Source organism: Caretta caretta, chromosome 10 (assembly GCF_965140235.1).
Source record: "Caretta caretta isolate rCarCar2 chromosome 10, rCarCar1.hap1, whole genome shotgun sequence".
NCBI lineage: Eukaryota > Metazoa > Chordata > Testudines > Cheloniidae > Caretta > Caretta caretta.
This window is the reverse complement of record NC_134215.1, coordinates 1,629,806-1,652,668: the sequence shown is the minus strand read 5'-3', so window position 1 is coordinate 1,652,668 and position 22,863 is coordinate 1,629,806. Positions and strand designations below refer to the sequence as shown.

At 55.7% G+C, this 22,863-nt stretch overlaps 1 protein-coding gene across 1 annotated transcript in view; it reads right to left on the bottom strand.

The window, feature by feature from the left end:
* Positions 1-1,931: 1,931 nt before the first annotated feature.
* HS3ST2 (heparan sulfate-glucosamine 3-sulfotransferase 2) overlaps positions 1,932-22,863 on the bottom strand; it is a 51,058-nt gene continuing 30,126 nt past the window's right edge. The window contains exon 2 of the mRNA XM_048867381.2: positions 1,932-3,409. Within this exon, the coding sequence (XP_048723338.1) occupies positions 2,791-3,409 (619 nt within the window). The 3' untranslated portion in view covers positions 1,932-2,790. The remainder of the gene's footprint in view (positions 3,410-22,863) is intronic.

Here is a 22,863-nt window from a genome sequence, read left to right as displayed (position 1 = left end):
CTCTTTTCAATGAGAGCAAGGGGCCCGGCGCAGCCCAGAACCAGCCCAAATGGGCCACGGGGAGGAGAAGGCGGGGAGGGGATTTGAGTGAAAGAATTAATATGAAAAAATGAACTATGCGGTGTGAATTGTTTGGAGACACCATCCAGCAAGAGTCATGGCACTTGACACAGTTATAACTGTGGGGTCTTATAAAACATCCCATTAAGTGCGGCCATAACTTACTATTGCGTGTGATGCCCTAGTCACTAGCTAGTACCTGGCCTAAGGAGAAGGAGTTACCAATGGGACTTGTACCTTGGGCTCGTTCTTCAACGACGCATTTAGTCGCTATAGGGCTGACCCTGGACGCCCTGCGGGTAGGAGCAGGGCTCCGGCTGTGGCAAAGGCCTTGTCACCTCTAATCCTGCATTGGGCTTGGCCTGAGGATGGGGCACAGAGAGACCTGCCTTGACCCAGCGCTGGCTCTGTTCGTCCTAGGCCAGGCAAAGCAAATAATTTCCCTTTGCCGGTGGCCCCCCCCCCCGATTGTCCATGTCTGAGCTATTCCCGCGCCAGGCTCTGGAGGCGCGTCACGTTCAGCTGGGTGCCGTAGGAAACCAGGAACGGGGGGGGCTGAATGGAGCTCGGTAGGGCTAAGTGTGAGGCAGGTGTGTGCTATGCAACCCCCACAGCTCTGCCAATGCACCTCGACCCCGACCCTTAGCCGCCCCCTGCTATGCCAGGCCTGGGCACTACCCCATCTCCCCCCCCGCCCCCAGCCAGCTCTGCTGGTGCCCCTCAATCCTGACCCATGGCTCCCTGCTCTCCCAGCTCCCCCTTGGCCCTTCTGCTGAGCCTCAGTCCCCACCCAACGCCCCCTGCTCGTCCAGTGCTGGGCGCCCCGCCACACAGCACCATGAGCCTTGCCAGGCCCGACAAACAGTCACCTCTGGCCACGCCTCAGCTGGGGCCTTTGGGGTTTGGGAGCCTCCCCTCAGACAGGCCTTTCCCTCCCAGCACATGGAAACCCTCTGGCAAACAGGAGCTGCTGGGGCTAGTCATGGCTTGTCCCACTCAAGGAGCAACTTGCCCCCCGAAGTACAAGGAAGGCCTGGGTGAGGCGCTGGGCTGGGAGCGGCTGCCCGGTGCTGCCATGCGCCCTATGGGGCTGCTTGCATGAGACTCAGCTCTGCCTGGCGCTTGGGTCACTCTCCTGACTGCGGAGGCCAAAGTAAGGGGGCCTTGGGATAGCCCCAGGCAATGTCCCGGGTTCCCTTTTGGGAAATACGGCCACCCCAGGCCAGCAATAATCTCCTCTGCCAGAGCCACACAAGAGCCTTGAACATGCAGATTTCTGCATCAGCCAAGTTCCCCACAAAACCCCCAAACAAGAGCGAGGGACCAGGCTCATAAATGTGCTGGGTGCGCCCGCAGAGCCCATCCGTGATGCTAAGAGCGGGCCAGGCAAAGAGAGGGTCCGGGCCCGACGACAGGAGAGTTTTATATCTGTTATCAGTCGGGCTCAATCGGTGCCTCACCAGTGTGGAAAACGGCAGCTCCAGCAATATCCCCTGGCCATGGAAACCTGTCACCTTTAAAGCCTGAAAATGCTGACTTTCCTCTGACTCCCCGCCACCTCGGGGTACCTGGGGACTGCTCACCCTGGTGTCCATAGGCTGTGTCAGCCCATCCCATGTGTGTCACGTCTCAATCCACCCTGGGTGGGATGGTTGGGATCTGTCCCCTCCTATGTGCTCTGAGAGCACTGGTCCATATGGCCTGGTTTTCTCTCGCTTGCACGTTCCTTCTCTGGCCCCCGTCACTGCGGAATCCGGCCGGCGCCTGATGCTTTGGTGGTTTTGCATAGTGTCTGAGGGCGTTTGAACACAGACCCTGTGCTGGGTGCAGGGCCAAACCCGCTGTGGAAAGACCATTCCTAAGAAAAGTACTTTAATAAGGACCAGTTCTCTTCATCTTTATTTCACAGGGAGTCACATGCTGAACAAGAAAACTAGTGGCCCTAGAGTACCCGTACCAGCAGAAATCTGTGCTTTATTCACAGGACAAAGTATCATCACAATGTGTTTGGAAACATTTTTTTTCAAGCATACACATCACCATCTTCATGGGTACATACTTCGCTCAGGTGACAAAAGGCAAAATGGAGAGGCCCACCCCAGCCTGAGATGCATGGCTTCCTATGGGTCATAGAGCCCCATGTAGGCCCCAGCCCCTGCGGGCGTGGGACATTCATCCTAGTCCTGGTGAACTGGATGAGGAGGCGAGAGGCTGACCCACCCAGAGCCTGGGAAGCTTTAGCCAGGGAATGCTCCAATTGGTGGTTATTTTCGGAACATGCACAAGGTACATGCCAGGTAGACGCTTGAGCCAGTTTGCGCATGGGCAGCAGTGTGTATCGACCAGCCATTATTAAAAATCAGATGGCCTGTGGCCTCCACACAGCCCCTGGGGCCCTTTTCTGGCTGCTCAGGGAGTGCCCGATCACAGTATAAAAACCAAATGCAAAACAAGCCCCCCAGCTGTTGACAGAAGCTGGTGAGGGCTTGGCTGTGTCCAGCGGTCTCTGCCTGGCACATGTTGGGCTGGGGACATAACTCCACATCCTCCTTGGCCTTTGGCCTGGAAAGACCTGGCCTCCCACAGGGTCTGGAAAGCCGCTCTCACCAGCACCCGCGAGAAGGGACAAGATGGCCGACGGAGGGGGTGGCTCGCACGTTGGCCCCCAGTTTACCACCCTCATGGAAGACTGCGGCAAGCTCACCTCACCACCACTCTGGGCCTCGACATTTATTCCCACCTGAAGTCCTGCCCGACGGTTTCATAGAATTTAATATTATATGGTCTATAAAAGTCCCGGAGCTGCTCTATCACCTCAGGGTCTATCTGCACATGAGTTCTCCCTTTGGACTTGCCCAGACAGCGTGGTAAACTGCTGCTCTCTGTTTTCTTCAGGCAAGGAAACCCTTTTGTCTTGTTGAAGTAGAAGTGCTTGTCCGTGATCACCCGCTTGATGCCCAGGAAGTCCTGCACTTTGCCCATCTCCCCAGCCGGGTCTGTGATCAGCCTTTCCCCACTGACAAAGTGGATCTGGGAGAGGGGGAAGTACTGGAGCCAGCTGTCCAGGTGCACCACGTACATCCCGATGCGGATGGCGTTCCACGAGGTGTCCACCAGCCCCAGGCTGCGGTTCTGGAACGACAGCCCTTCGAAGGTGGGGATGTCGGGTTTCTTGGAGAGCGTCTGCGTGTAGTCCGAGATGGCCCTGGTGACCGGGTTCCGCACCACCACGATCAGCTTGGTGTCTCTGGACATGTTGAAGATCCGCCGTGGGGCCTCCTTGGTGACAAAGTAGCTGGGTGTCTTTTCCATTGTGATCTGGCTGCTGAGCGTCCTGGGCATCAAGCTTCTGTAAGCAAAGAAGCGCACAGGTGAGGACAGGAGCTGGGACCCACACGAGGCGCTTGCAAACACAGCCCAGGAGCCCCATTCTCAGAGCCCAGGCAGCTGGGGACTGCCTGGAAGGGCACCGATAGGGGTTTAGCTCCCTAATAGTCAGACTAACACGCACCAGACAAGAGACTCATTCCCATCCAGATGGGACCACGCCACTGAGAGGCCAGGAGAAGACAGGAGCCCCCAACAGTCAGCTGTAGCATGCAATGCCAGATGAGGGACACGGGAAACTTTCCCTGCACTGTAGCTACTGATGGGACAACTGCCACAGTCTGGCAGGTTCAGAGAAGCACCCAAGAGTTCAGGCACCCTTCCTCACCTGACCGAAGGAGTGAAACCGCCATTGCTTAAGTCATCTCACTGACAGGACAAAGCCCCAGGGAAGGCACTCTCGGGATTGCTTTGGCCCCAGGGAGATGGATTATTGATCTTCTAAGGCTTCCCAGCTCTTGGGCTCAATGAAAAACCCACCCAGGTTTTTCTTCCAACCATCCAAGAATGTTAATCCCACATTCATAAAGTTTCAGCCATTCCCAGCCTCCCTGTTGTGTGCACTTGGGCTTTGTAAGGTGGAAAAGGACTTGAGTTCAGACAGACAGCCGGACATTTAGAACATCTGTCTCAGAAATAGAGAGAGCCCAGCTCAAAGTCCCCACCATGGAGGTGGGCCACAGGGACACTAGCCAGGCTAGTGCAGGGACTGAAAACAAGACGGTGCCCGATTGAAACTTCTGGAGGGATTGAGAGAGGCCCAGTGGAATTGGCCAGGACTTGGGTTATCACCCCTACTCCTGTGAAAAGTCTGAAGGGACCTTCAAATGACCAGGCCCTCAGACCTACAGCTCAGCAGCGCACCTCCGGCACGGCAGGGCCCCTAGTACCAAAGCGGGGTATCGGCGTCAGCAGTAATGTGACCTACTGACTCACCCACATCATTTCCTGCTGCACCGGCGTGTCGGTGTCCCTGGGAGGGCTCCCACCCAGGCACTGATGCAGCCACGGCAAAACCTGCCCAGCCCACAGCACAAGGTTGTGTTGCTGCCTGAGAACTAACCCCTGAAATGGTAACCTGCCGCTTCGCCCGGGGCGGGTCAGTAGCACGGCGTTCTGGCTAAGGTTGCACAGAGGCGTTGAGGAGAAGATGGCTTTCCACATTACAGGCAATTATCCCGCTCTGGCAGACTGCAACAGGGAAGCTTATGCACCCTGACAAGGAAAGCCCTGAGTTTTGAATACACAGGAGCTGGCCACACCTGCTCCCTCCCCACCCCCTCAGCTAGGACATGTCGCTGTTCAGACAGTGTAGGCTTCAGACACCGACGATGAGGTGGGATATTCACGCACCCGGGGCTGCTCCCTCTGAGCGGCTCATGGAGACAGACCCAGGCCAGAGCCATGCTGCAGAGTGAGCATCTGCTCTGCTCCTGAGCCAGACAAGCTGGCTGAGGTGCCAGCAGCAATGTGCGAGGGCGTCTCCGAGCCCTTCACACTCACACCAGCTCCAGCCGCAAACAGAGGCTGGGCCGGGGTGCAGAAAACAAACACAGTGGGAGACGGTCACGCCGTTCTGCCACTGGTCTGGGCACCACAAGCCAGACAGTCTCTATGTAAAAGAATAAATGGACACAAATCAGACGTCAAGAATTATAACATTCAAAAACCAGTGGGAGAACACTTCAATCTCTCTGGTCACTCGATTACAGACCTAAAAGTGGCAATTCTTCAACAAAAAAACTTCAAAACCAACTCCAACGAGAGACTGCTGAATTGGAATGAATTTGCAAACTGGATACCATTAACTTTGGCTTGAATAGAGACTGGGAGTGGATGGGCCATTACACAAAGTAAAACTATTTTCCCAGGTTTAATTCCCCCACCCACCCCCCACTGTTCCTCAGACGTTCTTGTCAACTGCTGGAAATGGCCCACTTTGATTATCGCTACAAAAGGTCCCCCCCTCCCCCTGCTCTCCTGCTGGTAATAGCTTACCTTAAGTGATCACTCTTGTTACAGTGTGTATGGTAACACCCATTGTTTCATGTTCTCTATGTATATACATCCCCCCACTGTATTTTCCACTGAATGCATCCGATGAAGTGAGCTGTAGCTCAGGAAAGCTTATGCTCAAATACATTTGTTAGTCTCTAAGGTGCCACAAGTCCTCCTTTTCTTTTTGAGAATACAGACTAACACAGCTGCTCCTCTGAAACCTCTCAGGGACAGTATCTCTGCTGACAATCTCTCTGCTGCAGAACCAGCCCCTCGCAACCACCAGCAGAGTCCCCAGGGGCGTGACGGGGAGATCGCCCCCTTGCTGAGGATTACCACCAGGGCAAGGTCTTGCTGTCTGCTAAAGTCAATCGCCCTGCTGAACAATCAGGGGGTCCGGGGGTTCCTGGATTTATTGGGGCTTGGCTCAGTCACACGACTCCTCGAAGGTCCTTTCAGTCCCTTATAGCCCATAGCATGGGGAGATTGTCGCAGAGGCCTGGGGCTGTGAGAGACGCAGAGCTTCCCAGTGAGACCTCAGCGGTGGCTTGCTGCTACAGGGCCCCATCTGCCCTTGAAATAGTCATGATGGTATTTGTCCTAGTGTCACTGGCCCTGCCTCCAAGCAGCCAGCCGCCCGAGACGGGCATGCAACTGAGATCGTTAAACAGACCCTGAGAACCTGGGCAGGCCCCAGACGTGAGCTGTTAGTGGTGGGGAAAGTCCGGGGCTCAAGCTCAACGACAGCTCTAAGGAGAGGGGCATGTGCTGGGTATCTGGATGTGCCGTAGCACTGTTCACAACTTGGGGCCACAACTGCACTGCTGGGCTGCACCAGGGGCCGGGAGGGTTGGAGACTAGCAGGAGGAGGGCCATGGACATACGCAGACGGGGCGAGTACCCCACTGAGCATCACTGGGCCGGCGGGATGGGGCCAGCTGAGCCTGCCCCCTCAGCCACCAGCCTGGGCTGCTCCTCTAAGCACAGATGCGTCAGCTAGGGCCGGTCCCCATGAGGGCCTCCCAGACCAGCAGGAACCATAGCATGGCAGAACAATGGAGACAGGGACTGGTAACCTCATGGGCTCCAGGCCACCGGTGCAGCCAGTAACTTTGTCAGTGCCTAGGATGCTTGTCTCCATAACCCCCTGGCTGTGCACTGAGGTCTGGCTCATCCAGGCCCAGGCCCTGGGGCTGGAAAAGCTTTTCCAAAACCCCTACAGCGTATCAGGTTCAGTCCTAGCCCAGCGTCCACCCACTACATGCATCCCACTGGCAGGCAGGAGCCATGGCGCCAGGCAGGAAGCTGTCATTGCTAAAGGCGCTGGACGCACCTAGGCCATGCACTGCAAGCAGGCAGCCTGCCTGCTTCTCCTCTGTGTGGACGTGTGGCCCGCTCCTCCGAGAGGCTCTGCCAGCAACACCCACCTGAGCCGGCACCCAAGCCGGGCTGCAGGGAAAGGATGGTGCAGAATTAAAACCACTGGGGGACGGGGCTTGGTTTAAAGTCACATGGCTTAAAACCCAGCATGCAGTACTGATGCCAATTGCTCTCCATCCTCCCAATGGGCTCTCTCACCCCCAGGCTGCCCTGGCAGCCCCTGGAGAACAGGCACTCAGGAGGAGACGGAGCGGAGCTGCCCGTGCTGCGTGTGACCGGGCAGGGGCTAGGCAAGGAAGAGGGCTGGCACCTAGCCCTTCTGTGGCACTGGGGGCCCTCGCTCAGACCTCTGCCCAGCGCCAGCCCCAAGGGCTCTAACATGGAGTCAAGCCCCCCAAAATCTGGAGCCTGGCTTGAAAATCAGACCATTTAAAGCCACCGTCCCTTTGTCTGCTCTGGTCACGTTTTCCAGCCTTCTCCAGAACCACGAGGGCTAGAAATCTTCCTCTGCTGAAAGCCGCGCACCTCCCAGGCACGGGACTCCAGGCCCCAGGGCTTTACCCCATGGCCTTGGACTAGCGATAAAATCACAAGCGCTCACAACGCTGCCTCCGTGCCGGAGCAGCACCAGGCGGCACTGGGGTGGGCTGCCCAGGTGGCGGATACCGGTAGCTCCTCTGCGCCCCGCGCATGGACTCAGGGCAGTGGAGCAGGATTAGGCCCTCGCAACAAGACCAGAACCCGGCCTGCCGTGCCGGACCCACATGCCCCCGCTTCCTCACTTGGCCTGCAGCACGGGGCCCTGGCAGAGCCATGGGGCATGCAGAGCGGCAGCAGGAGGGGGCTGCAGGTCAGGCCCGAGGGGCATGGGCAGCGCTGCAGAAGGAAGCCTGCGCTGTGGACTTGAGCCCGGGCCGCTCTTCCTTCACCTTCAAGCAGTAAATTGCTTTGCAGGTTTAAAATAAAGCAGCTTGAACCGAGCCCAGCACAGCGTGCCAGGCGCCCGCGAGCCATTCTGCTCGCAGACCCCATGCCACTCACCACAAGCCTGGCTCCACAAGCTTTCCCCCTTTGTTACTACAGCACCTTTGGCATTTGCAAAACAAATTGCAGCTGGCGCCATCTGGAATGATTGCCATTGCATGGGTTCACTGCGCCTTGATGGCATTAACGAGCGCTCTGGCCCGCAGCCTGCCCTTCTGTGGAGCACAGTGCCAAAGACACACCAAGCGGCCTCGAAGGGTCTGAGACCATGGCAGGAGCCACAACCCAGCCACTGAGCTGGGGGCTGCACAGCTGCTAGCCAGCAGTGCAGCCCGGGAACACCGTGCTAACTCTCAGGGCCCCCCCAGCCCAGCTCTATTGGCCAGATCAGTGCTGCCTAGATCCAGCCCAGCAGCTACTGCATCCCCCTCCGTCCTTGGGCCAGCACGGGCCAGCTGTGCCCGTGGTAGGTGCCTAGCGAGAAGGGGCAGGGCCTGGCCCCAAGGGGCCGCTCCTAGGAACCCAGCAGGGCAGCAAGGCACTACGGACTCTGGCAATAACCCTGCCCCAGGCAGTTCTTTAGGGCAGCCCATTCTCTCCCACCTCCGTGTCATTCGGGTTGTTTCCAGACGGGCCGGCTCCAGGGAGCCGCACTGCTGGAGATGCTTTGTGCGCGTCCCGCGGGCTGTGGTGCCTGGCCCGGTGCTGAGCCTTTTCTGTAGCACGTGTGACCCACAGCACCAGAGCCCTTCAGCCTGGTGCTCAGCTGCCCCTGCCTGTAATGCCCTGGCCTCACCCCCGTCCCCCTGCACGATTCCCGTGCCTGTCTGGCACTCTTCAGGTCGTGACCCGGGGAGGATGCCTGAGCCGAGAGGGGCATTCCTTGCTCCTCTCACACCCCACATTTTCCCTGCTGCAAGCTGATGCTGACTTCTGCATTGGGCCCCAGCTCCCACTTTCTCTGTGAAGCCAGGAACCGGCTTGCTGGGTAAAGGAGAGATTTAATTTCAGCTGCCTTGTGCCCTCAGGCAATGCCCATGCCCCTTCCTCTGCTTCAGAGCAGGAAGTCAGAGCTCACCATGGCCCCTTCTCCCGCGACACACGCATGTGTAACTCCCTCAGCTTTACTGGGTATGTCTACACTGCAGTACAGACCCATGGCTGCCCCCCACTAGGAGGGGGCGGTCCCACAGCCCATGCTCCAGCCCAAGCTCAATGTCTACACAGCAATTTGTAGCCCTGCAGCCAAGCCCTGGAAGCCCAAGTCAGCTGTCCCAGGCCAGCGGGTCTCTTATCCCAGTGTAGACGTACCCAGTCTGGCTCCTGCTGCACCCCGAGGAGTGTGTGCACGGCCCCTTCCGACAGAAGGCTGAGGGTCCCCAGCACAGGAGCTGGGACCTGGGTCTCCTGCTGCAGCTCTTCAGGGAGCGTGGGTTTTGGGAAAGGACAGACCAGCTCAGCAGATACACTTCTGTTATCCCAGGGTCTCCGCACAATGGCAGGCTCGCGGTTACGGTCTGGAAAGTATGTTTCGTGCTCAAAAGCAGCTGCTACGTTTCCCACTTTGGGGTGAGCGGGGGACTTTCCTCAGCGAGCAGCTTTGACTTGCGCTGTGCGGCGGCCCCACACAAAGGAGCACGGCCACTCAGGGAGCTGCCTGGGGCGGATGCTGCTCTGGGGACCTGGGAAATGTGCCTCCAGGAGGGGCTTGTTTAAACCAGAGTCCGGCCGTGTAACGGAACCTGCTGGCCCGGGCCCTGCCCGGAGCCCATGGCAATTCCGGACGGAACTAGAGTGAGGCACAGCACAGTTCCCCTTCCCTGCCCGCACTGGGGCCCTGGCCTCGAGGAGACCAAGTACTGGGGCAGCTTTGGCCCCCATCACCGCTAACTTTCACTCTCTATTACAATTTATTTTGCAATAGCCCTTAGGCCACCCAGCCGCGGTCAGGGCCCCCCTGGGCAGGGGGCTGCATAGCCACAGCCCAAGAGACAGACCATGTGTCACGGAGTCCCTGGGCGATGCTCTGGAACTGCTCCCCATGAAGCCAGTCAGGACTCTGGGGCAGTCGCCTTTCTGTGAGCAGCCTGTCTTCAGGACACACAGCTCACACAGCTTCCACCTTCCTGGGTCTGACCTCGGAGCATTCAGCATCCTCTGCCCCTCCGTGCGCTTCCCCCCAGCGAGTCCGCTCAGGCGGGGCTCCTGGGGAAGCCAGAGGGTCCTGCACCCCAACTTCGCAGTCAGACGTGACTCTCAGCCAGCCAGTAAAACAGAAGGTTTATTAGACGACAGGAACATGGTCTAACACAGAGCTTGCAGGTGCAGAGAACGGGACCCCTCAGCTGGGTCCATTTTGGGGGGTAGTGAGCCAGACAACCACGTCTGCACTTCACTCCATGTCCCAGCCAGCCCCAAACTGAAACTCCCTCCAGCCCCTCCTCCTCTGGGCTTTGTTCCTTTCCCGGGCCAGGTGGTCACCTGATTCCTTTGTTCTCCAACCCTTCAGCTCTCACCTTGCAGGGGGGGAAGGGCCCAGGCCATCAGTTGCCAGGAAACAGGGTGTCGGCCATTCTCTGTGTCCAGACTCCTGCACACACATGCCCTCTAGGGCTCTGCAATGATCATACACCCTTACTCCACCCCCTAGATACTTAAGAACTGCCTGGGGGAAACTGAGGCACCCCCACACTATTCAGAGGAAACATTAAGAACAGTCCCACTTCGTCACATCTCTCCCCCCTTCGAGATCGAACTGAGCGGGGTCACTTTAGCCGGTGACCTGGGGAAGTTCGAAGCCACCAACATTCCCATGGATGCCCCAGCATCTCTCCCATTCCTTGGTAGGAGTTACACCAGGCCCTTCCAGTTTCACGCCCTCCCTTAGGTCAGGGGTGGTCGATAGCACTTGCAGGCCGCATGTGGGAAGGTTTATGCAGCCCATGCCCTTTGGCCACCCCAAGAATGTCTCCCCATTGACCATCACCTTCTGCTCCCACTGGAGGTCCGGGGGGCCTGGCCCCAGGAAACTCCACACAGACATATAGGTTGGGGTCAGGAGTGGGAGCCTGTCCACATCCCCAACCATCTGGCTGACGGAGTCTAAGGCCTTGGGACCCAGCAAGGGAGCTAGACACCGGGGCTTTTCCGCAGGGTCCCCTTGGTTCAAATCGCCAGCCTGCTCAAAGGCAGTGAGGTGGGCATCCAAACCCCCCCCCTTAACCAGGGGCAGCAATTTAGTCTCGAGGTTCCCTGCGGAACTGGCCCCCCGGGGTCTATCCCCACTCACCCCTGAGGGGTCCCCTAGGCCTCTCCGCTCCCCCACCGCCAGTTCATGCTGCTGCTGCTTCTGCAGCTCTTTCTCGGGCTCTCGCTGTCTCCCACAGTCCTCTTGCTCTCTCAGACTCAGCTCCAATCCCGTCCGTCTCGATCCCCCGATGGGGAACCCGATCGTGAAGACCCTCGTCTGGTCGGGGACAGGAGTCTTGGCGATGCCTGGCTCCCGCTTCAGCTGCTCCCAGATCCTGCTATAGCCCCAGTTGGGGTCAGGAATCTGTTCCTTAGAGCGGTCATCCTCCTCCAGCTGCACGATTAACTCTGCTTTGGTGCACTTTCCAACGCTCAACCCTCTCTTTTTGCACAGGGTTACAATGTCCTTCTTAAGGAGACGGTGACAGGCCATCACTCCGCTCCTCCCAAGTTGTTGTGGACTCACAGGCCCGTGTGTTCTCAGCTCCCCACGGTTTCCAGGGAGAACCCCTAGTGTGCCAGCCCTTCTCGAGGTCACCACCTCTTTGCCAGGGTCGAGCTGCAGACTCCTCCGCCCCTTGGACTGCTTGCTGCAATCCCCAGGGGAACCCTGCTACTGCACAGTCCTTCTCGCTGGTCACACACTCCCAGGGGTTAACCGCCCCCCGAAACCGCTCCTCTCTGAGCCTTCAGCAGGCCTAGTCCTCGGCAATCCCCCTTCGTGTTACTGCTCCCCAGTCACTTACTGCAGGAAGCGCCATCCACGGGGTGCAGTACATCCCACCGCTGCCACCAGTTGTCACGGAGTCCCTGGGCGATGCTCTGGAACTGCTCCCCATGAAGCCAGTCAGGACTCTGGGGCAGTCGCCTTTCTGTGAGCAGCCTGTCTTCAGGACACACAGCTCACACAGCTTCCACCTTCCTGGGTCTGACCTCGGAGCATTCAGCATCCTCTGCCCCTCCGTGCGCTTCCCACAGCGAGTCCGCTCAGGCGGGGCTCCTGGGGAAGCCAGAGGGTCCTGCACCCCAACTTCGCAGTCAGACGTGACTCTCAGCCAGCCAGTAAAACAGAAGGTTTATTAGACGACAGGAACATGGTCTAACACAGAGCTTGCAGGTGCAGAGAACGGGACCCCTCAGCTGGGTCCATTTTGGGGGGTAGTGAGCCAGACAACCACGTCTGCACTTCACTCCATGTCCCAGCCAGCCCCAAACTGAAACTCCCTCCAGCCCCTCCTCCTCTGGGCTTTGTTCCTTTCCCGGGCCAGGTGGTCACCTGATTCCTTTGTTCTCCAACCCTTCAGCTCTCACCTTGCAGGGGGGAAGGGCCCAGGCCATCAGTTGCCAGGAAACAGGGTGTCGGCCATTCTCTGTGTCCAGACTCCTGCACACACATGCCCTCTAGGGCTCTGCAATGATCATACACCCTTACTCCACCCCCTAGATACTTAAGAACTGCCTGGGGGAAACTGAGGCACCCCCACACTATTCAGAGGAAACATTAAGAACAGTCCCACTTCGTCACACCATGGCCCCCAAGTGATTAAAATGTAAATAGAGAAGCCAAGCAAAGGGGACCCGGACGTGAAGCGACGTGTCCAGGTTTACGCGGCTGGGAACAGACCTACGGCCCCTGGACCCTGCTATCGGCTCAGGGGACAGAGCTTTAACTGACCCTGGGGACTGCTCCTCGGGGACGGGGCAGCCGCACCCACAGCGCCAGAAGAGCTGGTCACGGGGTGGCAAGTCCAGGTGAAGGCTGCAGAGACAGGGACATGCCCGGAGCCAGCATTTTAAAAGCGCAGTTTGCATGTACTCAAGAACTGCTACCGCTCAGGGAAGCTTAACTAGCTGGATTCAATAGCTGTGTCTGTCTGTCATGCTGTCAGTCATCCCCCCACGCCTGGTCCCCCAGCTGAGATCCATCCCATCCCATCACCTTGCTGCCGGGTTCACAGCACACAACACTAATTACGGGGACTGCATCTGCTGCAGGAACACTAGGGTCTGAGGGAGGGACTCCGGCTCCCAGCAATAGGCATAACAACTCATGAACTCCACCCTGACTGAAATGCCCTAGGTGGTAATGGGGAGGAGACAGATCTGGGGAATGGGTGGGGATGGTTCAGAGCTTAATTTGTAATGAGAGAGGTGCTGGGGCTCAAGCAAGTTTTTTACTTTCGTAACTGATGTGGCAGGCCCTTGTTGCCAAGAAGGCCAATGCTGGAGCATTGCCAGCAGATCGAGGGAAGTGATTATTCCCCTCTATTCGGCACTGGTGAGGCCTCATCTGGTGTATTGTGTCCAGTTCTGGTCCCCCCACTACAGAAGGGATGTGGACAAAGTAGAGAGAGTCCAGCGGAGGGCAACAAAAATGATCAGGGGGCTGGAGCACATGACTTACGAGGAGACGCTGAGGGAACTGGGGTTATTTGAAGAGTTGCTGAAGAGAAGACTGAGGGGGGATTTGATAGCTGCTTTCAACTACCTGCAGGGGGGTTCCAAAGCGGATGGAGCTAGGCTGTTCTCAGTGGCGGCAGATGACAGAACAAGGAGTAATGGTCTCAAGTTGCAGTGGGGGAGGTTTAGGTTGGATATTAGGAAAAACTTTTTCACTAGGAGGGTGGTGAAGCACTGGAATGGGTTACCTAGGGAGGTGGTGGAATCTCCTTCCTTAGAGGTTTAAGACCTGGCTTGACAAAGCCCTGGCTGGGATGATTTAGTTGGTGTTGGGCCTGCTTTGAGCAGGGGGTTGGACTAGATGAGGTCTCTTCCAGCCCTAATATTCTATGATTAACTTATTAAACCCCGACACAGAGAGGGGATTTGGTTCCCCCCAGAGTCCTTCACTTACACCTGCCTGTGGGAGATTGAGCAGGGCTTTGCCGGTCACTCTGTAACCCTGCACTCCGCCAGGCCTGGCCAGGGCAAAGGCTCCTGTAAGCGTCGGTGCCCGTTAGCACAGCACAGAGTGCTGCTCGCACCCACCCTGGCCCCAGCCCTAATGGGCTTATCCCCCCCCCCCCGATACCAGTGTAATCCCAATGGGCCCCATGCTTCCCCAGATACCATTGCAAGCCCCGTGCACTGTTTGTATCATCCTCCCCTGGCCCTGGGCGTCACGCACTCACCGCTCTGACCTGATCTGGCAGCATTCACACAGGCGGTGGCGATGGGACAAGCTGCAGGGCAGGGCGAGCCAGGTCCCTGGGCTCCAGCGAGGTCATTGTGGCAGCCAGGCAAAGGAGGGTCCCACCCTCCTGAGGAAGCCTTGCACGTTGGCTCCAGCACAGCAAACCTATTCCAAGGCTGTAGCGAGGCAGAATTAGGCAGCCAGGACGCTGCCCTCCGGATTCATTTACACTCCGGCAGCCCCCGTGAAAGTGACAGCCTGGCGGATTTCAGGACATGCGGGGAGCCAGCCGCTCTGGGAGCCGGTTGCATTAATGCTGGCACTAACAGCTCATGAGGCTGCGAGCGTGCCCTCCCCTGCAACGCTCAGCTCGTGAAGAGTTAATCGAATGGGACAGTTGTCCCAGCTCAGCCGTGCAATGTGCCACGTCCCTTGCAAACGCGGCCTGGCTGGATTGCTGACCAAGGTGAAGTTCTGCAACTGACGTGCACCCCCCTCTCCCCCTGCTTCCCCCTTTGGCCCCAGCGAATCTGCTTTACTCTGCCCCCCTGATCCTCCTCGGCAGCACGGTGCTGGCCTAAGCACCGCCATTTGGACCACCGCTGGGTCAGCTCCAAGAGACTCACAGATTAATTAAACCTAATGATGTGCTCCATGGAAATTCTGCAAGTGCTGGGGAAGAACAGTGGAGGTTCTCAGGCAGTCCTGGCGTGACATCCCTCTGGGAGGGAGACCACGGAGCAGGGCAGAGAAGGACCCAGAGCACGAGTCATTTTAATAGATGAGCTCTGGTGCTGTGCAGTCTGACTGGGATCAAGGCTGACAGGGAAAGCAACGGCCGCAATGCTGCCTGCGATTATTCGGTGGAAGAGGGCCACACACTGATCTCTTTGTGGGGATAAGCCCCAGCCAAACTCTTACAGCCATGGCCCGCAGATAGAAAGAAAAGCATTTCTAGGAGCTACACCCCAGGGTTGGGGTTAAGGGCTTGATCCTGGGAGGTGCTGAGGGCTCCTGGGACAGGTCAGGCACCATCAGCTCCCACTGAATGGATGGGAGTTAAGAACACTGAGAACATCGTAGAACTTGGCTCTCCGCGGACAGACCCATGGGCACTGGGTTTGCACAAGGGGCATCTCAGCAAAGAGTCCAGGGAAACTCAGGTTTAGAAAAGGCTTCTGCTAGAGGGACCAAAATCCCCCAAGGGGAAAATGGGGCCCCGCATGGGACTGGCCAGAGCCCTCCTCCTGCCCGGGCGGGGCCGGCCCGACCCGCTAACCCAAGCCCTGCCTGCCCCCTGCGCGAAACTGGGGTCACAGGTCACTTGAGCCCGACCCGAGCCTGATCTCCCCTGCTGCACGGGGCTGGCTTCACTGCTCACCCTCGGACACCTCCACACGTTCCTCCACACACCACTTGTTTGACGAAAGTGGGCACGTGTCCCGTTTGCTCTTGTCAGCTGACCAAGTCAGCAAGAGCAAATGGGCCAATGCCTGCTTCGGTCAAAAAAGTCAGGGAGGCGGGGACGAGGCTTAGAAAAAGGACTCTCCTGCGAACATGGGACCTATGGTCACCCGAGCTTCTGCCCGGAGCCTGCCCCGCTACCTGGCTCTGCCCCAGGGTGTCCTCCTGTGAGCAGTCCCGCCACAGGACAGCAGCACTAGGGTCACGTGGAATTACTGCCAATAAACCAGCCTGCCCCTCGTGCACAGCTGGAACGTTCTCACCGATGGGCCAGGAAGGGACATTTAATCTTGTTTGCAAAATTCTGCAGAAAACGTAAATTGCTCAAATCCTGAGTCGGTTTTGGCGGATATGGACCCGTTACCTACCCAACTGGGCAAAGCGGAGCATAGCAAGCTGGGTGCTCCCACCCGGACCCCACCCCACCACCCCATGCAGACATGTGGTTGCAGGGGCTTTTGGGGAAGAAACACCAGTTGGTGAAAACATGACATTTTGCAGATGGGGGAACTGCCCAGAATTAAAAGGTGCAAATTTCTGTGAGAAAAGTCCCTCTTTGAGCCAGCTCCATTCACTGCTCTCTGGGCCTTTCGCTCCTGCGATCCCCCATGCATTGCAGCCATTATTGCAGCTTGGAGGGGCCAGACACGCAGCAGCCATTAACCGTTTACAAATAAGTGGATGGGGGACAGCATACCAACTGAGCAATCTCTGCCATAGGCTCCCCTCTAATCCCCTGATGCAGGGTTCTCAGGCACCTGGCGAGGGGGGGTCTAAGCGCTGCCCACATCTATCTGGTTTTCACTAAGCATGTCCCGGTGACTGCATCTCCTTCAAGCAGCCTGCAGCCACGTGGCCAGCATGCTCAAAAAGCCGACCGCCACCGTCAGCAATTACTGGCCCCCAGTAGTGCAGACACCCCTCCTCCTTCCTGCACCAGAGGGCTAAGGCCCGGGGACAGCCGCAGCAGTGTGGGGACCTGCCATGCCACCGCTTGTGGGGCCCTGGCTGCTGCACTGTTGCATTCAAGCATCTTTCACGAACACTGAAAAGGAAACAGCCGCGTGGGTTGCTGCAGTGCCCACAGGGCCCCTTTGCATCAGGGACAGCTAAAGGGCTGGCATAACCTGCACAAGCCCCTCTTTGACCGACCCATTTACTTCAGATATTAGCCCCACAGACACGGTCAGCACTTCCATCAGCCCCTAGGGTTGCCTTTGCCATGCGCCAGGCCGGTCACCATAGGCTCCAGCCAGCACCCCCCAGCAGGGATTTGCAGTATTTCTACTGGTCTGTGCAGTGCCCATTCGCTCTACCAAATTTCTCATTAGAAAGAGACCCAAGTAATTAGTCTGCATAAATTAATAGGCCTGTTCTACATAGGTACCAGAGCATGGGCCTGGCTTAATTGGCCTTTCCCACTGCCCAGCTTTAGACCCCATAAATCCAGGTTATGAGTCCTATTGTTTAATGACAGTCAGGAAATGCTAATTTACTGCCAGGCCCCACTGCTGCTCTCTCTAGATCACAAACAAGTTTTTGTCATAAATCAGTGCAGGGCAGCTTGATAAGCAATTCACCATTACAATCTATTGGCAGAGAATCATAAAACTGCTGTTTCGTTAATGGCCCATCTTCAGGGATGTTAGAGTTTCATTACGTGAGCTATTAGGTCTATGTATTTAAAAATGAAATTACACGTTCTAATCAATTATGAAAAATACAAAATAACAGCATAGTAAATTACTGAAATGAGACAAGAGGATTTTTTTTTTAAAAAATGGACTCCTAGTTCTTGCTGCAATGGAGCAATGGAGATTGCTGAGACAACAAAACACACCCTGACTGGAGGCATAAATCACTCTGAAAGCAGGCAAGGGGGAGAAGTGTCATCCAGACTTCATCTTTAGGGTAACGGTGGGATCCCAGGCCTGCAAGGGCTGGAACATGCATTGCAAATGTAATGACAGTTTACTTTAAAATGATAGTTCTGGACTTCTGCATTGGCAGTTATTTGCATGCAAGTAGCAAGTCATAGTCTTCAGCTTTATTTTTCATGGATGGTTTAGATTTGAAACCTTTCAGTGTCCTGCTCCTTGTGGAACACACTGAGGACTCACAGCAGAGATCCAGCTTTTGGTGCTTGTGTGTGGTGGGAACGTGCTACCGTGTCAACGATCCCCGGTGCGTTACACAAGGCTACCCGGGCTCATGCTAAATGAGCCCCTCCCAGGAGTGGGTCCGAGCTAAGGGCAAACATGGGTAAGTCTTAATGACACTGAAGGGAGTGATTGTGGCACCTTAGAGACTAACCAATTTATTTGAGCATGAGCTTTCGTGAGCTACAGCTCACTTCATCGGACGCATACCGTGGAAACTGCAGCAGACTTTATATACACACAGAGAATATGAAACAATACCTCCTCCCACCCCACTGTCCTGCTGGTAATAGCCCCATCATCTCAGGCATTGGCACCCTGACAGCAGGATTGTCTGGCTATGTAGACTCCCTCCTCAGGCCCTACGCTACCAGCACTCCCAGCTACCTTCGAGACACCATTGACTTCCTGAGGAAACTCCAATCCATCGGTGATCTTCCTGATAACACCATCCTAGCCACTATGGATGTAGAAGCCCTCTACACCAACATTCCACACAAAGATGGACTACAAGCCGTCAGGAACAGTATCCCCGATAATGTCACGGCTAACCTGGTGGCTGAACTTTGTGACTTTGTCCTTACCCATAACTATTTCACATTTGGGGACAATGTATACCTTCAAATCAGCGGCACTGCTATGGGTACCCGCATGGCCCCACAGTATGCCAACATTTTTATGGCTGATTTAGAACAACGCTTCCTCAGCTCTCGTCCCCTAAAGCCCCTACTCTACTTGCGCTATATTGATGATATCTTCATCGTCTGGACCCATGGAAAAGAAGCCCTTGAGGAATTCCACCATGATTTCAACAATTTCCATCCCACCACCAACCTCAGCCTGGTCCAGTCCACACAAGAGATCCACTTCCTGGACACTACAGTGCTAATAAACAATGGTCACGTAAACACCACCCTATACCGGAAACCTACTGACCGCTATTCCTACCTGCATGCCTCCAGCTTTCACCCTCAACACAACCCACGATCCATCGTCTACAGCCAAGCTCTGCGATACAACCGCATTTGCTCCAACCCCTCAGACAGAGACAAAACCTACAAGATCTCTGTCAAGCTTTCTTACAACTACAATACCCACCTGCGGAAGTAAAGAAACAGATTGATAGAGCCAGAAGAGTTCCCAGAAGTTACCTACTACAGGACAGGCCTAACAAAGAAAATAACAGAACGCCACTAGCCGTCACCTTCAACCCCCAACTAAAACCCCTCCAACACATTATTAAGGATCTACAACCTATCCTAAAGGATGACCCAACACTCTCACAAATCTTGGGAGACAGGCCAGTCCTTGCCTACAGACAGCCCCGCAACCTGAAGCAAATACTCACCAACAACCACACACCACACAACAGAACCACTAACCCAGGAACCTATCCTTGCAACAAAGCCCGTTGCCAACTGTGCCCACATATCTATTCAGGGGACACCATCACAGGGCCTAATCACATCAGCCACACTGTCAGAGGCTCGTTCACCTGCACATCCAACAATGTGATATATGCCATCATGTGCCAGCAATGCCCCTCTGCCATTTACATTGGTCAAACTGGACAGTCTCTACGTAAAAGAATAAATGGACACAAATCAGATGTCAAGAATTATAACATTTATAAACCAGTCGGAGAACACTTCAATCTCTCTGGTCACGCAATCACAGACATGAAGGTCGCTATCTTAAAACAAAAAAACTTCAAATCCAGACTCCAGCGAGAAACTGCTGAATTGGAATTCATTCGCAAATTGGATACTATTAATTTAGGCTTAAATAGAGACTGGGAGTGGCTAAGTCATTATGCAAGGTAGCCTATTTCCCCTTGTTTTTTCCTACCCCCCCTCCCAGATGTTCTGGTTTAACTTGGATTTAAACTTGGAGAGTGGTCAGTTTGGATGAGCTATTACCAGCAGGAGAGTGAGTTTGTGTGTGTATGGGGGTGGGGGGGTGAGAAAACCTGGATTTGTGCTGGAAATGGCCCACCTTGATTATCATGCACATTGTAGGGAGAGTGGTCACTTTGGATGAGCTATTACCAGCAGGATAGTGAGTTTGTGTGTGTGGTTTTTGGGAGGGGGGTGAGGGGGTGAGAGAACCTGGATTTGTGCAGGAAATGGCCCAACTTGATTATCATGCACATTGTGTAGAGAGTTGTCACTTTGGATGGGCTATCACCAGCAGGAGAGTGAATTTGTGTGGGGGGCGGTGGAGGGTGAGAAAACCTGGATTTGTGCTGGAAATGGCCCAACTTGATGATCACTTTAGATAAGCTATTACCAGCAGGACAGTGGGGTGGGAGGAGGTATTGTTTCATATTCTCTGTGTGTATATAAAGTCTGCTGCAGTTTCCACGGTATGCATCCGATGAAGTGAGCTGTAGCTCACGAAAGCTCATGCTCAAATAAATTGGTTAGTCTCTAAGGTGCCACAAGTACTCCTTTTCTTTTTGCGAATACAGACTAACACGGCTGTTACTCTGAAAACTGAAGGGAGTGATGATCAGGGTCAGGGAGACGCATTAGCCAGCCAGTGGGCCGTGCAAGGGACGGTGAGGAGGAGGGGCTGACCCTGCGGTTTGGGAGCACTTGTAGAGAGGAAGCAGGCTGGCCAGTGGAGTTGCTTTCCTCTTCATATTGCTCCGCACTGAGGCTGGAGCGCAGGGAGAATGTTCAGAAGACACTGCTCCTGCCAGATACTTCAGACCAGGGCAGCCCAAGGGAAAGCCAGGTTTCTCATGGTTCTCACTCGGGTCGACACATGGGCCAAGAGCAACGGGTCCAATCCTGCTCTGGCTGCCCTCCCTGCGCCGCTGGAGACTGAAGGCAGGATGGTGCAGCACGCCGGCCGATGCAAGCTCCTAAGGAGTTCAGAACAGGCCTGGGAGGGCGGAGAGCCTGATTTCAGCTGGACCTGCGGGTGCTCAGCCTTGTGGGACATTCGGCCCGAGTACAATTATGCCTCAATTGTGGAGCTGTTCATAACCGTCACCATGGAAATGTCCAGGTCCAATCAGACTCCTCTCCAGGATCCTCAGACCCCCCCAAAAGCTCTGGGACAGCAGGTGCACAAACGCCCTGGGGATGGGCCTGGAAGAGGAAGGACTGAAAAATAAACCGACGTATCAAGCAGCTCAGCAGCACCTTGAGCCACCTTGGAGCCGATCTGACAAGCACTAGGCCATTGTACAGCCCCAGCACTGCCTCCGGGAAAGGGCGACGACACCTCGGAGAGGAGCCACAGGGTGTGCGCTGTAGGATGAAATGGTTCGCCTGTGGCCCAAGTGCCCCGCCAAGAGATCTGAGCCATTTAGACGCCTCTAGTCCTGGCCCCTCCCGAATGAATAGCTTGTTCCCTTCATCTGAGCTTTTCTTCTTGCCCGTGCACAGTCTCAGATTTTCTCCCGTTATAATGCACCAAGCTGTGCCAGTGAATCGACACCTGGATCACAATGGTAGTTACAAGTATTCGCGGTCCAAGTTCTGGGCTGTGAACAGACCCACGGGTCACACGATGCTGCCTCTCTGCCCCGACTGCATTAGCAGAACTGCCACCATTCAGCTTCTGCATCAAACACCCGATTTAGGCAATCCGGCGGGGCTCTCCGGGAGCATTCTCTACACCCTGCTGTGTCCTGGACGGCTCCTGACAGTAAACGCCTTCGCTTGAGTGCTCAGGGAAAGTGAACATGCAGGGCCATGAACACAGCACAAGTCGCTGCATTGTTTTAATGGCGTGAATATTCGTGGAACGTTTCTGTGTATTTCCCCAGCATTGGTGCTGGGAACGCAGTTTATCTGCCGCTCCTGGCACCTGCTTTTCAGCATCTCAGACTCTCCGCTTCATTTGTTTCTCCTCATTCTTCCCAAGAGGCTAAAACACAGATCACCAGAGGTGTTTTAACCGTCGGAAGTATCGGCGCTGTCCAGGCCAATCAAACTCTCTGGCTAGGCTCCTGTGAATCCACCCAGAGAAAACTGTGTCCAATAGCACGAGTGTCACACACGGTTAGAACACATGTGGCGTGCGTGCGATGCCGGCCTGTGCAGAGACATCCCAGGTCTGCACACGTTGGGGCCTGGCAGGGGAAACAGCGGGCTCCGGGTCTCACAGGGTGCATTCTCCCACCAGCTCAATGTTCTGTCTGGCATTTAAATCCAGCCAGACTCATTTCCCATTCCCTGCCACAACAAGAGAATTTTTGGCAGGAAAAGGAGAGTACTGAGAGCAGAATTTGGCTCACCTTTATCGAGTTCTCTTTTGGCTCAGAAGTTGGGAGGACTGGAGCTGGGAATAAGGCACAGCACAACACACCGGGGTATCACCCGAGATCTCCCGGGCACAGCCGGACAGGCCTCCTCCAGAGAGATGCTAGGTTCTCAATGAGCAGAGGCAGGGACCAGCTGCCTGATGGGCTCCTCTCCAGCCGCAACGTGTCAGCTTCCTGAAAACCACATCGAGTCAAACATGGCCCACTTGCTGGCGCTGCCCAGCACTGCCCCCGCCTTTGCTTTGGTCTCTCTTTGCCAACGTGCTCTGCCTTCCTCCTAGCATGGCCACAGATGGGCCTCCAGCCCTAGTGCTCAATGACACCAACCCACGGACTGCAGGGGGCACATGGGGAAGAGCCCAAGGAGTTTCCCTCTTGGGTTTGTTACTAACTTGGGGAGGGGGGATTTTCTGACACTGGCGAAAGCCCTGGTTAGACACATTAATCTGGCAGCCGGTGCAGCATTAATTTCTCTTGAATGAGAGGTTATTTTTTACGATACTTACTCAGCTTCTAAAGCCTTTTCGTGCCATGCATGAGCAGTAAAGCTCTTCAAACTTTGAGATTTCAGGACTGCGTTTGGCCATGCTACTGGAATGAGCAGAACAGACATGTCCTCCAGCCCAACGAAGAGTAATCAGAGAGAAGCTGCCCATGGTAAAAATTCCTGGGGTGGACGGGAGTCTCCACTGAACTCACTGGGGCCAAGATTTCACCCTAGGTGGCCCCAAATCAGCTGTCAGGAGCCGAGCCTCCCCCCCCCCCCGCCC